Below are 17,027 nucleotides of genomic sequence, written 5' to 3' on the forward strand. Positions count from 1 at the left end.
AAGTAGTCTGGACCTACATTTTTACTGGACTATCAGCCAAAATTTCTCCATTTTTTCAGATTTAAAAATGGAGAAATTTAGTAGTGCAATTGTGAACTAAATTATATGTTATAGTATCTTGTCCACTTAAATATTTCAATTAAAAATGGCCGCAAGCAACCCGTCTTAGAATGTGAGCAGGGCTGGTTGCCTTCATTTGCAGAGCTGCCTAGGAGGGTGAAGCCTCACTACCACTTGTATATACTACACACTGGTGAACATTCCTGTTAGGCCTTGTTCATCTCTATCCAGCAGAGAACAGCCTGACGGATTTTGCCAGATTCTCTAGCTCAATATACTGTAACGAGATCTGGCTGCTTTCTGCCATAAATGCCAGGTTCTGGTCGGACATGCAACAGTTTTTTTGTCTGGCCGACAGACTGCATTTGTGCTGGATCAGGAGGATGGATCTGAATGAGGCCTTAGGCTGCTCAGCCATTATGGCCCATCATAAGCAGAATCACATCATTACCATCTATTGTAGAGCAGTGTAGTGTGTAAGGAGGCTCCACTCCCTCACCCCCTGAGCACATCAGCAAGTGGTGGCAATCAGTCCCACTCACATACTACGAAAGGTTGCATACTGCCATTTTAAAACATTCTTGGAGAACCCCTTTAAATAGAATTACAGTATTTTATTTTGACAGCCATATACGGTAGTTAACACAGTATTAAAAGGGGTTTTCCAGGCTTTTAATATTGATGACCTATCCTCAGGATAAGTCATCAATATCAGATCAGCAGGGGTCCAACGCCTGGCACCCCTGCCGATCAGCTGTATGAAGAGAAGGCAAGCGCCGTCTCCCGTCTCTCTTCCTGCTCACGGCTTCGGCTACTTTCACACTTGCGTTCGGGGTTCCGCTTGCGAGTTCCGTTTGAAGGCTCTCACAAGTGGCCCCGAACGGATCCGTACAGCCCCAATGCATTCTGAGTGGATGCGGATCCGCTCAGAATGCCTCAGTCTGGCACCGTTTGACCTCCGTTCCGCTCAGCAGGCAGATACCCGAACGCAGCTTGCAGCGTTCGGGTGTCTGCCTGGCCGTGCGGAGCCAAACGGATCCGTCCAGACTTACAGTGTAAGTCAATGGGGACGGATACGTTTGAAGTTGACACAATATGGTGCAATTTCAAACGGATCCGTCCCCCATTGACTTTCAATGCAAAGTCTGGACGGATCCGTCTTTTTTTCTGAAAGATAATGCAGATGGATCAGTTCTGAACGTATCCCATCGTTTGCATTATAGGAGCGGATCCGTCTGTGCAGATACCAGACGGAACCGCTCCGAACGCAAGTGTGAAAGTAGCCTTCTAAGTCAGAAAGCAGAAAAAGAGACACGAGATGGCAGTATTCTCATACAGCTGATCGGCAGGGGTGCCGGGTGTCCGACCCCAGCCAATCTGATGTCAATGACCCATCCTACGGATAGGTCAATATTAAAAGCCCCAAAAACCCCTTTAAAGTTACTGAGCTGTTTCGCTACCAAGTGATAACTAAATATAATACATTGAGTAGAAGGAACACAATTATTTCTCATTCAGAGAAACAAAATCTGGAATATCTGGCGATGCCGCACCAAACATTGTTGGAAATATCATAATTATTAATACATAAAATAGAAAGTTTCAGTCCTGCAGACTCTGATTGCACCAAGTTCTTTGGGAAAACTTACTTCTCAAAATATGAACTGGGATGAAGTGAAGTGATGGCCTAGAGTTACAGATACATTGTGTGATGGTAGTAATCCAGCGTTACAATTTAATCCCATTTCCCATGTCTTATACAGGTGATATGAATACTTTTCGGTTTTACTGTGATTCTGCAGTCGCTTTCTCCTCAGATCCTTCTGCCAGATCTTGCATAATGAAGGAGTATTTGCCAAAGTCAGAGTCGCTGGGCTCCAGTAACATGTCTTTACGGGCTTTGGAAACTTTGTACTGCAGCACTTTTCTGCGTTCATGCCATTCTGCCAGTTCTTCTGTTCCATGAGCAAAGGGGCAGTTGTTTTCATGCGGGCAACTCTGTGTCTCCTCATACCTATGGTGAAATTAGATAAAATATGCATTTATCAAGAAAAAATAAAATATTTGCTTGGACTCGTCTTTAGCAGCTTTTTATTCCATTGCAGCAGAAAGACAAGTGGACTGGTTCTATCGACAACTTGGCACAAGGGGGCCCAATCTGCCTACAAGAAATGCTGGGACTGTGCAGTCACCATGGGAGCCTGGCTGTGACTGACAGCGAGGCTACTGCCACCATCTGAGAGAACCACAATCCTAGCCATTTAACCCCTTAGATACCATGGTCAATAGTGACTGCAACAGTTAAGTGATCAGATAGAAGGAGAGTTTCCTCTGCCGCCGCCCCCCCCCCCCCAATAAGCCAACAGGTTGCTATGGAGGTGGGGGCACAAATCCACAGGTCTGCCCTCAACAGACTAATCAAAAAGTTAAACATACCCCATATTGGCGACACTGAAAAATACAAAAAAGTAACCTCGCCAATGCCCCACCACTCCCATTTTGATGCTTCCCAGGCCCGCTGCGTATTAAAGGGGGGGGGGGACCTGCTACTTTGCATAGTACTTGCCTCCGAAAGATCCTAGGGCAGCGCTATACACCACCTATCTATGCCAGTGATGTCACCGGGCTCACTGCTAGGCGGAAGCCTCCACCTACCATAGTGTTGTGAAGCCTGGTACGTATACATCATATATATATATATATATATATATATATATATTTAAATGGGTTGTTCGCTGTAAAGAATCTGTTGGAAAGTAACGGTCAAGTAAGAGACTGGGGACCTTCTTAAACAACTCAACAACTCAAAGGCATCCAACCGGAAGAAGGGTGTATATTGGGCAGTATTAATGTTGAGGCATTATACTCCTTGATTCCGCATGAATGGTGCCTAGTGGCACGTTTCTTGTCCACACGTAGATGACAGGTCACAGCACATAATCATTTTGTCCTCCAATTGCTTGAGTTCTCTCTGAAAAGAAATGATTTTCTTTTCAATGGCAGATTCGACCACCAGCTCAGGGGCACTGAGATGAGGAGCCCCTGTGCCCCATCGTATGCTGATCTGTTCCTGGGCTGGTGGGAGAATACTGTGGTCTTTAGGGATGAAACCACAAAGGAGCTTCAGAATGTCCAGATGTGGGCACGTTATATCGATGACGTGTTTGTCATCTGAAAGGGTAGTCCAGAATCATTTTCCACATGGGCAAAAAGCCTGAATACCAATGATATTTTCTTGCGGTTCACGTCTGAATGTAATCCGACACAATAGCCATTTTTGGGTATTTCCATTATCAAAAATTGAAAAAGGTACACTTGACACCTCTATCTTCCGTAAACCCACCTCTACCAATTCAGTTTTGCGGTAGGAGAACAGCCATCCATTCTCACAAAAAAATAAATAAATAAAAAGGGATCCCCCCGAGGCCAGTATTTGCGGCTAAGGAGGAACTGCCCTCAACATTCTGATATCCTGAGGAAGGCAGCTGATCTGAAAACCAGATTCTCGGACCGTGGTTATCCCGTAGACACACTTCAGTCAGCTTATTAGAAAGACCTGGCATGCGACCGAACATCCCTCCTTACCCGTAAAAATAGGCAAACTTTAGCCATGGTATTTGATCAACTTTGAGGTTCTTTGTAAGTAATCCCTCCTCTCCGATTTGTAGTCATTGGCAATTTTTATCATTAACAAACTGTGTGGTACCTGTCTTTTAAAATCCATTATAGGGCGATTCAGTTCAGTTAAACAGCTGTCAGATATCATTGACAGCGAGTGAGCGCTGCGTCCGGACATCACTCGGTTGCCTAGAGACAAGGGATGCCGGCGCAGTGCTTCACTAGGTTTCCGGAAGCCTGGGAGATTGTGTGATACCTACTTTCGGTGGCAGTGGAGCGCACGTGAGCAGCACACACTGAAGGGAGGCGGGTGACTGGGAGGCAGATACAGCCGGATGAATTTAAATAGGGAGATGGCGCATAAGGTCGCGCTCTCCTAGTTTACCATAACTTGCGGTGAGACGTAGGTGGACAGGGGACACTTCCCCCACACCAGGTATGGGCGACCATCACTGACCGTGCCTATATTCTCCACACTACAAGAACATTGTCCTAGATTTTGAATTAGTAAGTAGAGGATGATGCATTATCTCCTTGTCTTTCATGTGGAGGTTTTTGAGAGACAATTGTGTTTTTTTGTTTCTTCAGTATTCCCCTTCACTTTATTAAAGTCCCCTGATGAGTTCCGTTGGTGGAACGAAACATGGCATGTAGGGAATTCTAGTGAGGGTATTTGTAGGGATTAGGCCCCATAACCAGGAAAGGTTCCGTATGGGGTCGCCCTATTGGGGCGGGTGCTCTGTGTCTGTTAGGCAGGTGATAATTAGTTCCCTGACCCTATGGCAGGCAGGGTTTACACTCAGGGCTAATTAGGAGATTAACTGCTCGCTGCCACCGGCATCATGAACACTGGTCACTTGTGTCCTATTGCCACCGAACATTAGGATATTTATGTCACACAACTGAGGTTGACCTGAATACTTCTGGAAGTGGCAAGACCTACCCTTTATTATAATTCTAATACTGCAGCCTCAGGGGATGGCGATTTTGTTTGTTCACTGCAATTGTTGGTTGTCTACAATTTTAAACAATTATAGTAAAAGTTATGTTTTAATAGTATACCCGGTCCACAGTGTGTTTTGATATATATTGGGGTGAGACAATATACATCTACACGATTATTCTTAGTGTATTGAGGCATTTTGTTTTTTTCTATTTAAAAGGTCAAGTGAGCAAGTCTGGTTTTTACGGAAATCCTCATTCAGGTCTACTGAGAAGGATGGCACTTGCTTGTCTGCTCTACAGTCAAGCACTGGGGCCCAAGGGCCCTTATTTACAGGAGGGAGTCGTAGAGGTAGGAGCTGCATAAAAGGAATTATTGCGGGACAACCCCTTTAATTGATGTGACAGTTTCTACACCAATAAGTTAATGTAGACAGATTAAGTCACACTCTAGATGAGTCTAATATATTAGTGTAGCTACAACAAAAGTATAGAAATATACACATTAAAGGGTTATTCCCATGTCAGACATTGGGAGCATATTGCTAGGACCTGCACATGCATGGCCGCCCTCCATTCATTTATGGGAGTGCTGAAAATAGCTCAGTAGCACGCCCGGCTATTTTCGGCAGTCCCATTGAAATTAACAGTAGGCACACCGCGAAAGTGTGGCCACCACTCCATTTACTTCTATGCGGCTGACGGATGTAGCTCGACTATTTTCAGTGCTCGATTAGGAATGACTGGAGGGGTGGCCACTTATGTGCAGTGTGCCCTCCTGGACTTTGCAGGCTCTGTTCTAAGTATAGGTGCATGTCCCAGAGGGACTAGCGATGTGCCCCCAATGTCTAAGATGGTAATAACCTTTTAAAATGCACTAAGCACTCATGATTTGTTACCATTCTATGTGATGACAAGCAGTAGGGGAAGAAGCGGACTACAGTGATGGATGTAGTCTTCTCCCAGACCAGGGATATTTAAAATTGTAATTATTTCCTGATCTCCAGCTAAGTAATTAACTTATACTTCACAAGTAGATAATTAACAAGGAAACAGACCTCTTATTATTGATATGCAAAAATATACCAAATACTATGCTTCTTTTACGGTTACAATGTCACCATTTAACCCTTTCAGGACCTCTACCGTACATGTATGGTCGTTAAAGATGGCGCTCACGTGTAGTCTGCATTGCTGTGAAGTGATCTGTGTTGATTGGACTGCTTTGGAGAAGGCAACACCCTCTGAGGAGAGCTGAGGTCTACTCCTCCTCGTACCTTTACTGGTTTACATATTTAATGCCAAAACAGAGCAGGGGCTGTGGCAGGAGAACGGAGGGGCAAATCGAAGAAAGTGCCTGAATCTGGAGACCAACAGGAACAAGGGCGTCTCTGCAGGGCTGTAAACCTTTCGGTACTTTCTTCTACCTGAATACATAAAGTATACACACTAACCTTTCACAGAGCTTGAATTCCCCAGCTGGAAAGCGGTATTTCCAAGAACTATCTTCACTTTCCAAGGTGAACACACGATCCTTATGCTTCTCAGACTGGATGTGTTTCTGCCATTGCCTCTCGCTGTTGCTGTTCTTGCCACAGAGATAGCAGTGGAAACCAGCCTTTCAGGAGAGAAGACCAGCATACATATGAAGAACTTCCACCCCCAACAGACCTCTCAACACCTATATACATCATCGTAACCATAAACATTTCCAAATTATCAGAAGACCTTTTCCCCCCAAATATGGCCTACTTTCAGCTTTAACCCAGTTGTAACCAATGTTTATCAGAATCTCTCTCCATATTACCCCATTTTAACTTCTAGGGGTATTCCAGGATTTTAATATTGATGGCCAATCCTTAAGGACAGGCCCTCAATACCCGATTGGTGGGGGGTCCAACATCCAGCACCACGACTGATCAACTATTTCAAGGTAGTAGCACTCTGCCGTTCCATTCATTATCTATGGGACCACCAGAAATAGCTGTGCTGTACTCTGCTGCCTCCGGCAGTCCCACAAAGAATGAATGGAGCAGCAGTGAGCATGTGCAGCCTGCCTCTCATCAGGAAGGGGAACACGGATCCCATTCTCTGGATCGTTGGGGATCCCAGCAGTGGGACCCCCACTAGTTAGCTACCCCCTATCCTGTGAGTAGGGAATAATTTGAATACTGATTTTATAATAGCTTTCTTCTCTTAGGTGTTAACCCTCATACTCCCATGTTAATTAAAATCAAGAGTGATACTACATTCCTTATAATATTCCATGAAAGAAGTCAGCCAGGCGGAAAAATCTATTTACCATAAGATCTGCATAATCTGTTGGCATGACAATCTGTTTCTCAGCTTCTTTTTGGCCTCCAGATGCGGTTGCTGTCTTTCCAGGTTTCTCTGCCAGGGCGTTGTTCTTATTACATAAATCAAACAGCAGCTGTAGATCCAGAACTAAGTAGTAATAAAACAAAAGGTAGACTGGTTGAGAGGCTGTGAAATAGAATTGTATTCATCATCTCTACTGAAGAGCTTGCGCTCTAGTCTATATGGTAACTGTTAATCCCTGTGAAGACATTTGCATTCACTGACCTTTGTTCTCCTTCATAAATGTCCAGATGTCTTTTTCCTCAGTATTGTGCGCAAAGGTGCAATTTCCAATATACTGACATTTCTTGCCATTTTGCACATGGACGCAGATCTATGCCAAAAAAAAAAGAATAATTTCAATTAATCCCTACAAGACGACAACACATACGCATTTTAGCTGCAGTACACTTGGCTTGACCACCTTAGGGTTTTTTCCCGGTAAAGAGTATTTAACAAGTTCCTTCAGCATGGCCCCTGGAACAGAATAATCGCACTTACCTGCTCCATTGCCTCCCACATTGTTCTGTTCCTCCGCTCTTACCTTCTGGTCCTGGCACTGTTAAAATCTGGTTGGTTATGAGCATGGTCACATGTGCCGCTCCAGCCAATGGCTGATTTGTGTGGTCACATGCAGCACATCACCGCTGTCATTGACTGGGTGACCATGCCCATGGCCAGGCAGATGCAAACAGTGCCAGGACGAGAAGATGGCCAGAGCGGAGACAGAGAGGAGGTCCAGAGCCACATGGCGCAAGCAAGTATGAATCTTCTGTTTCAGGGGCCATGATGCCCAGAAAACCCCTTTATAAAGAGAAACTTTCACTAACAAAATGCCAGTGTCCAGACAGACAGACCCCACATATTGGATGCTTCCCCGGCATCACTGCACCAGTCTCAGAAATCCTATGACTGAAATCTGGATTTGGCACATGCACAGAACAGTTCCTTCAGACCAGACTAGGCCAAAGGGCTTTTCTGCACATGTGCACATTCAAAGTAACTGTCTTGAATGCAAGTGCCAGGAGCGGTATGGTGAAGCCCGGTCCCGTCAATCAGGCTAGAGTGGGAGGGAAAAGTGGAGGACCTGTGCTGCACAAAGCGGCTCGGCCCATCCGCAGTGCAATTAGAACCAAATTTGCATATGGATAAAAAGGCAAGTTTCTCGGGACTGCAGTATCAAATTTGGAAACAAAATGTATATGTGCAATATGTGCACAGGTGACAGCAAGGGGGGAACATGACGTGGTTACATGCACCCTAAACACAGATACATTGTCTTGGGCATTCGTTATTATACGTTTTTGTCAATTATCTCCGAGATCTCCCAAGGTTTTTTTCCTCCTGTCTAAAATAACGAGTCTCTGACGGAACTGATAATGACTGATGCTCAAAACAATGGATCAGTAATTTTTAGTGCAAACTGATACTAACTCATGACTGATGCTCAAAATAAAGGATCAGAAGAATGGAAAAGAAAAAAGTGATGTGAATGCACCTGGAATGGTCTACACAGGTTTAATATATGTTTTCACCTACTAATTAACAGTGCAACATTGAAGCCTCATGCACACATCCTTGGAACACAGACCGTGAGATACCGGCCTGGATTCCTGCTGAGTGCAGGAGCGCACGGCGTCATTCGTTGCTATGACGCCGTGTGCTTCATGCCGCCGCTGCACTACAGTAATACACTCGTATAGATCATACCAGTGTATTACTGTAGTGTAGCGGCAGCAGGAAGCGTACGTCGTCACAGCAACCAATGACGCTGTGCGCTCCTGCACTCAACAGGAATCCAGGCCGGTATCTCACGGGCCATGTTCCACAGACGAGTGCATGAGGCTTTAATGTGATTCATTGTGAGTCCAGGTCATATTAGGTAACTGGGTCTATAAATAGTTAAAGTCAAGGTACATTATGTTACGTGATACTGCCATTATTTTTCATGCCTGGGCCAAGTTATTCCTGCCTGACATACCACATTTTTATGAACTCCACCCTGCTTAATTAAATGCCGTCTGAATCATTAAAATGGACGGTCTGCACAGCAGGAAAAAAAACAAAACACTTGTATAGGAACGAGCCATCCCATAGAAGTGAATAGGACAGCGTTCTTGTAGTTACACCTCCTCACCGCTGCAATGTCAACAGTGAAGGGAAGGCTGCGCTGGGACGCCGCACGGCTTTCTCTTCAACCAGCTAATCGGCGGGGGTGCAGAGCATCACTCGCCGATCTGATATTGATGACTTATCCTGAGGATAGGTCATCAAGAAAAAACTCAGAAAACCCATTTAATAAGGTTTTCCAGGATGTAATCCCATTTTATTTAGGCCCCCTAGCATGTGGTACCTAATAAATGAATCATACTCACCTGCTGCCCGCTGCTCCGGTCCTGTGCACTGGCTTCATTCAGCGATCTTCCAGTCCTTGGCTTGTTTACGTCTGGCTGGGGTACAGACGGGAACATGTGCACTGCTGCAGCCAATTACTTTCCTCAGTGGTAAAGTGTCCCCAAGCGGCACTTGACCCAACAGTGATGTGCTGCTTGGGGACAAGCCAAAGTCTGGACTGGAGCGGTGGGGGGGCAGGCGAGCATGATTCTTTCTTTAGGTTACACATGCTTCCTTTAAAGGGGACCCAATCCTGGAATACACCTTTTAGGCTTTTTTACATGGGCTGAGGTTTGGGTTAGCTATTGGAAGTGAACATTCCTATGAACACTCGCTCCCCATAACAGGCCTGTGTAAAGGTGGAGCTGGTCAAAAGACAAATGAGCAAAAATGCTTGTTCATCAGGTGCTCTGTTTATGTGGCACATAAAATCATTTCCTGGCAGAACACTGCCACGTCTAAACAGCAATCTGCTGCTGATGGGCAATAAACCCGTACGTGGACAAACAATCTTGTATCAATTATTCATCTCTGTACAGATAGGATGACCGCTGCAGCTTTACTGCAGCTGACTCATCAGCCATTATAAGGCATGAACCGTTCATTCCCAATCATCGCCCACGTAAAGAGCTATGCCAACTAAACCACAGATCTCTTTCAGACACCTTCATCATTTCTTTACGAGTACAGCAGGGTATTTCTTTATGGATACAGTAGGATAGGCCATAACAGGTATAACAGCTGTTCAGACATGACCCCATGTCTTCCAGAAAAGAGCTCACATGAGCCCATTCTACAGATAGGAGAGGATGCCATAAATGTCTTCGGTAAGAATACCCCCTTTAACTAAGCAGTGATCAAAACATGTTCTGACATCGGTATACTTATTGCTTATGGGTGAGAAATGCAGATCGACAAAAACATGTTGGGATCTGCATGTGGAAAATCAGCTGCCAGATGCCACTGGCATCTCAACTCTAGCACCACATAGAGAGGCAGATCTGTTATTAAGGTGTCTACTTATAATGCAATTTATGGACGGGGTTGTGGAATCAATTACAGTGAGTTTTCATTTTTGTTCCTCAATGACCTATATTTAAAAGGTTGAATGTCTTGGGTTTAAGGTTTACATAGTACAGTATCATGTGAGAGCCTATCAGGGCTCCGCCAGGGCCATAATAATCCTTCTCTATGTGAAACCGCTCAATCTGGATACAAGCAATCTGCTAGACATCGCGTAGTGACTTCCCCTATCAAAATGTAAATTGCCTTTAAGAAAAACAAGCAGCGATGGCTCCTTAGCCAATCAGTCTCATTACCTTCTGTTTTGATCTATGTGGCACAAACTTGAGAATACTAAAATATTAAATGCATGGTATTACATGGGTTTTCACATTTTAGTATATGCAATATACCTCATACTGCTGAGGAAAAGAGCGAATCGATGGAAGGGGTCTGGTGGGGACCCATTTTTTTTTGGTCTTTGACATCACCAACAACACTCGCTTATCTTTTGTCCAGCTGTAAAATAGAAGAGAAAGCGGTCAATTAGTGTCTTGACAGACTTAAAGGTAATATGCCGTAAGAGGATGACCTATTGTTTTTATGTTAGACATAATTTTTTTTATTTTTGGTGATTTTTTATATATATATACACACATATACATACATATCTGTAGATTGAAAGCCCTCACTGGCAGGGCTCTCTCCTTCTGTACCAGTTTGTAACTCATCTTGTTTATGAATAGTGCAATTGTCTGTATTATGTATGTGCACCCCTTATCATATGTACAGCGCTATGGAATGAATGGTGCTTCAATAAAAAAAAATTTTTTTTAAATAATTATTATAATGTGTTTATGGCCTACGTAGCTGCTCTCAAAAGGGAAGTCTTAAAGGGGTTGTCCACTTTCTTATATTGATGCTCTCCTCAGGATGGGTCATCAGTATCAGATTGGCGAGAACATGACTGCCAGCAACCCCACCGATCAGCTGTTTGAAGGGAACACAGCTCTCATACAAGCGCTGTCTTCTCTTCTCCGTTTACCTGCTCACAGTCCACATTGCAGTAGCGAGCAGTGTAATTAGAGCTCCTCTGTCCCCATTCATTTCAATGGGACGCCTCCATCCTGTTCATATCAGATCCCCCGCCAATCTGATAATGATGACCTATCTAGAGGTTATGTCATCAATATAAAAAAAAGCAGACGACCCCTTTAACATATTTTAGGCCTTGCAGCCAGCGGTAAAATTGCAGGATTATGTACATTTTTGAAAATATAGATAGTGACATAGAAAAATAAAAATTCTAAAAAAATAAAAAAGTTTAACATAAAAAACGTGATTAAAAAAATGGTAATTTTCTGATGACACATTCCCTTTATGAATAAGAAGACAAGAGTATATATGTATGTAACAATTTGTGTATTGCCTGCTCAGGGCCCTCTACAAGAGCATATGCCAATTCTGGTGCCATTCAGCACACAAATGCCGTGGCTGTGCCCAAGTGGTGTTCCTTGGCCAATGGACAACTTTAGCCCTGTTTCACACATCCAAGTTAGTTAGACATCAATGAAAAAAAAAAGTCAGTGTTTCATCCATGAAGAGGTCTGTAAAGGGTCAGTTTTTGGTTGGTGGGTCCATTTTGTAGCCACCATGTTGCATGTGTTCTACGTGCACTGCCAAGCTGAAAAGAAAAAGGTAATTCCAGAGTATCTCCTACCAATGGTCTGTAAAAACAAGTGACAGAACATAGAATAGATGCCATCTGTGTCGTGTCATTGATTTTCACGGACCCGCAGATTTCAAAGGGCGTGTTTGGTCAACAATACAGACCGAACTACTGCATGCTTCAGTTATTTCCATTAATCCACTGTCAGTGTAAAAATAAGGATTTGTGAGTAAAGACATTAAAATCAATAGATCAGTGTGCCATCCATGGATAACATGGACAGCACAAGTGCGTTAGTCCCTGACATGTGTATAAGCCCTTATAGGGGTTGGCCCATCTCATACATTGCCAGGATATGTCCCTAATGTCTGATAGGTGCAGGTCCCAGAGGTGGGACCCACACCTATCTCTAAAATGGAGCCTGCAAAGAGAAGGAGAGCAGACCACGCATGCACGGCTGCCCTCCATTATTTTCTATGAATGCCAAAATTAGCAGAGTGGTGACAAGTCCATTAATTTCTATGTGGCTGAAGGAAATAGCTGAACCAGCACTCGGCTATTTTTTTGGCAGTCCCATAGAAATGAATAGAGGGCGGCCATACAAGCGCGGTCTGCTCTCCTCTATGCGACCTGCATTTTTGAGATACGCGAGTGATCCAGAGATGGGACAGGCACCTATCACCCCATTTATGACCATCAAAAGACTTTAAACACAATTCACATTAATGAAGCAGAGTCCACATAGGGAATTCACAAATTACAATATTCACAGTACCTATGTCTTGCTTTGGCAGTGCAATACTTTTCATCACGGTCAGCCTCAATCTCTCGACCATTGCGCAAGCACTGCCCGCAGACAAATTTCATTTTCATATCCAGTGGTTTGATGGTAGGTTGCTAAAATAAGAAGCTTATTAGATCCCAGGAATGCAGTAACACAACATGAAAGGCTACCGAACTTCTGTGAGTAAGAAAAAAAAATAATAATAATCAAGGCACTTTCATTAGATTTTAGAAAAAGATTTTTAGAAAAGCTGACTTTTCTAAAATTAGATTGGTATACGAGTCCCTATCAGATTGGAACAGTTTCAATGGAGTCCAGGAGAAATGGGACTACTTAAAAGTGGCACTATTGAAGGCAACAGATAAATGCATTAGGCTGGTCAGTAAAAGCAAAAAAAAAAGGAAGAGACCACTGTGGTACTCAGCAGAAGTGGCCAAAATCATTAAAAACAAAAAAGATAGCATTTAGTAATTATAAAAAAAACAAGGATGACAGGGAAAATTATAAGATTAGGCAGAGAGGCCAAGCAAGGTATAAGAGCTTCTAAAGCACAGGCAGAAGAGAAATTAGCTCAGTCAGTGAAAAAAGGTGATAAGACATTCTTCAGATACATAAATGAAAAAAGGAAACTAAAACAAGGAATTACCAAATTAAAAACAAAAGGAAGGTATATGGAAGAAGATAAAGAACTAGCTGACTGCCTCAATGAATACTTCTGTTCAGTTTTTACAAAGGAAAATGAAGGAAAAGGACCTCCGTTAGGAAAGTAGACTAATTAATCTTTTGATGCATGTGTCTTTACAGAGGAAGAGGTTCTAAGTCAGCTGTCTAAAATTAATACAAATAGGTCACAGGGGCCTGATGGGATACACCCAAAGCTATTAAAAGAGCTAAGCGGTGAACTAGCAAAACCATTAACAGATTTATTTAACCAAATCACTGGTAACAGGAGTCGTCCCAGAAGATTGGAAATGAGCAAATGTTGTGCCCATTCACAAGAAAGGTAAGTAGGGAGGAATCGGGCAACTATAGGCCAGTAATCCTGACTTCAGGAGAGGATTGTGGAACATCTAAAATACCATGGATTGAAAGCTGAAAAACAGCATGGGTTTACTTCAGGGAGATCATGTCAAACTAATCTTAAAGGGGTATTATCAACACGCTATTTGATACTTACCTGCTCCTGGCGCGCTGTCCACTTCCTGGTTTCGGCACTCAGCAGGGGACGGGCTTCATCTTGATCTCCCGGCCGGGCCGCGCGCTGTACTGAACGCGCACGCAGAGGACGCGCATGCTCCCTGGTGACTTCTTCCTGGCAAGTATACTATACTGGCCAGGAAGAAATCACCATAGCGCATGCACGGCCTCGGCATGCGCATTTAGTACAGCGCGCAACCGGCCTGGAGAAGAGAAGAAGTCATCTCAGGAATCGCGGTGGCCGCGCGTGCGCAGAAGAGTGGTGGCCGTAACCAGGGGAGACGGAAGACAACAATATATTTAGAAAAATGATCACTGTTAAATCATTAACAGATTTAACAGTGATCATTAAGATGGGAATACCCCTTTAATGATTTTTTTTGATTGGGTGACTAAAATAATAGATGGCGGAGGTGCAGTAGACTTTAGTAAGGCTTTTGATACATTGCGCTGTGCAGGAGTCAATACAGGCTTCACATAGAAGCCTGTATGATACAAACGGCAGTACTGCACATGTGCACTAGTATGCAGCCTAGTGCGCCGTGTAGACGGCCGGGCGGAGCTTTCTCCAGTAGGAGGCAATGACGTCATTAGTGACAAACAGTCTCGTGCTGGAGAAAGGAAGAGAGGACCAGAAGACAGACTTTGTCCGGAAGAGGAGAAAAGATGGCTAGAGGGACCACGTGACCAAGATCCATAGCGCAAAAACAGCTGCACTGTGGAAGGCAAGTATATTAGTAATACTCTTTCCTTCACAGGTTAGTTCTTTTTAGCAAAAAAAAAAAAAAAGTTTTGGGCCGGAGAACCCCTTTAAGGTGCATTTTTCGGGTAAATTGTGTTTTTTTCCAAATCACGTCATGCTCTGGGTATGGCTCCACCCCCAGAGTATTATAATCATTGGTGGTACAGTGCGCCCCAAACCCCCCTCCCCCCCAAGTATCATTGGTGGTGCAGTGGCAGTTCCAATCGGAGCCCCAGCAGTGTAATCCTGGGGCTCCGGTTACCATGGCAGCCAGGACGCTACTGAAGCCCTGGCTGCCATAGTCAGCTCCATGCTGCTGTGTGTACATAATTATATGTATTTTAAATTTGGCGACAACATTTCTCAGGTTAAGAGCCAATGGCTCCTTGATATTTTTTTAGTCTGGAGCCCTGTAATAGTTATTACTTTACATTTCCCAAATGACTACTTCATGTTTGGATCATTTTGTGAATGCCATTTTGGGGACATTAGGAGGCTTAGAAGTTAAAGGGGTATTATCAACACGCAGTTTCATACTTACCTGCTCCCGGCGCGCTGTCCACTTCCTTGATTGATGTCTTCTCCTGGCCGGGCCGCATGCTGTACTGAACGCGCACGCCGAGGCCGCGCATGCGCCCTGGTGACTTCTTCCTGGCAGGTATACTATACTGGCCAGGAAGAAATCACCGTAGCGCATGCGCGGCCTCGGCATGCGCGTTCAGTACAGCGTGCGGCCCGGCTGGGAGAAGTCTGCGCACGCGCAGCCACCACGATTCCGGAGAATAGCGGTGGCCGTAACCAGGGGAGACAGAAGACAACAGTCAGGTAAGTATAGGTTTATTTTCTTCTAAGGGTTGGGAATTTGTTAATTAAATATATTTAGAAGAATAATCACTGTTAAATCATTAACAGATTTAACAGTGATCATTAAGATGAGAATACCCCTTTAAGCAAATCTTGAAATGTTTCCGAAAATTTCCAAAACCCCACTTTTTAAGAGGACCAGTTCAGGTTTGAAGTCACTTTGAGACTTACATAATAGAAACCACCCAAAAATGACCCCATTTTAGAAACTACACCCATCAAGGTATTCAAAACTGATTTTACAAACTTTGTTAACCCTTTAGGTGTTCCACAAGAATTAATAGAAAATGGATATATAATTTCAGAATTTCACTTTTTGGGGCAGATTTTCCATTTTAAATTAATCATTTTTTTCTGCTAACAAAGCAAGACTTAACAGCCAAACTAAACTCAATATTTATTGCCTCGATTCTGTAGTTTACAGTTACGGACCCGGTGATACCCAATATGTATGCTTTTTTTATTTACATTAACACAAAGCAAAAAAAATAAAAAAACATGTTTTAGCGTCTCCATAGGCCGAGAGACATTTTTTCATTTTTTGTGGGATGAGGCGACGGTTAGATTGGTACTATTTTGGGGGGCATACGCCTTTTTGTTTGCTTGGTGTTGCACTTTTAGTGATGCAAGGTGACAAAAACGAGATTTTTGTATAACTTGCCAGTAAAATCTCTTTCTCGCTCTTTCCTTGGGGGACACAGAAGACCTTGGGTATAGCTCATCTCCATAGGAGGCGTGACACTAAGTGAAAACTGTTAAGCCCCTCCTCCACAGCTATACCCTCAGCCTGGAGAGAGAGACTGCCAGTTGCGTGTCCAAGCAGTGAGAAAAGGCAAAGTCCAACAAGGAACCAACAAGCCAACTACCCAACGGGTAACAAAAACTCGGAAAACGCACAGAGAAAAAACAATTAATGGGTGGGTGCTGTGTCCCCCAAGGAAAGAGCGAGAAAGAGATTTTACTGGTAAGTTATACAAAAATCTCGTTTTCTCGCCCAGTTTCCTTGGGGGACACAGAAGACCTTGGGACGTTCAAAAGCAGTCCAAAAGGGGGAGGGACCACAGCACCAAGGTGAAGCACCCGAAAGGCATCAATGAACCGCCGCCTGTAAACCCAGGCGGGGTAAGGCAGCATCTGCCAAAGTCAGAGTATGCACCCTGTAGAACTCAGTAAGGCGTGCAAGGCAGACCTGTGGCCGCCGTGCCCAAATGCACGGCCGAAGCCCAATGCCTCCGGCCCAGGAGGCACCGACCGCTCTGGTGAAAGGAACGGTGACACCAAAGACAGAATCCTGCCCTAGGTGCGGTAACCACAGCAATAGCCAATCTGATCAAGCAGAGGAAAACCACCCTGGAGTCTGTCAACCCTATGCACAGACCTCCTGGAACCCCAAGAGG

General features: G+C 44.1%; 1 protein-coding gene across 1 annotated transcript in view; it reads right to left on the reverse strand.

The window, feature by feature from the left end:
• Positions 1 to 1,224: 1,224 nt before the first annotated feature.
• Positions 1,225 to 17,027, reverse strand: part of LOC122943640 (zinc finger CCCH domain-containing protein 7B-like) — an 84,434-nt gene continuing 68,631 nt past the window's right edge. The window contains exons 21-26 of the mRNA XM_044301532.1: positions 12,819 to 12,940; positions 10,788 to 10,893; positions 7,204 to 7,312; positions 6,923 to 7,065; positions 6,075 to 6,238; positions 1,225 to 2,074 (exon numbers count right to left, since the gene is read on the reverse strand). Of these exons, the coding sequence (XP_044157467.1) occupies positions 1,846 to 2,074; positions 6,075 to 6,238; positions 6,923 to 7,065; positions 7,204 to 7,312; positions 10,788 to 10,893; positions 12,819 to 12,940 (873 nt within the window). The 3' untranslated portion in view covers positions 1,225 to 1,845. The remainder of the gene's footprint in view (positions 2,075 to 6,074; positions 6,239 to 6,922; positions 7,066 to 7,203; positions 7,313 to 10,787; positions 10,894 to 12,818; positions 12,941 to 17,027) is intronic.

The sequence above is a fragment of the Bufo gargarizans genome, chromosome 7, assembly GCF_014858855.1.
Source record: "Bufo gargarizans isolate SCDJY-AF-19 chromosome 7, ASM1485885v1, whole genome shotgun sequence".
In the NCBI taxonomy this organism is placed as follows: Eukaryota; Metazoa; Chordata; class Amphibia; order Anura; family Bufonidae; genus Bufo; species Bufo gargarizans.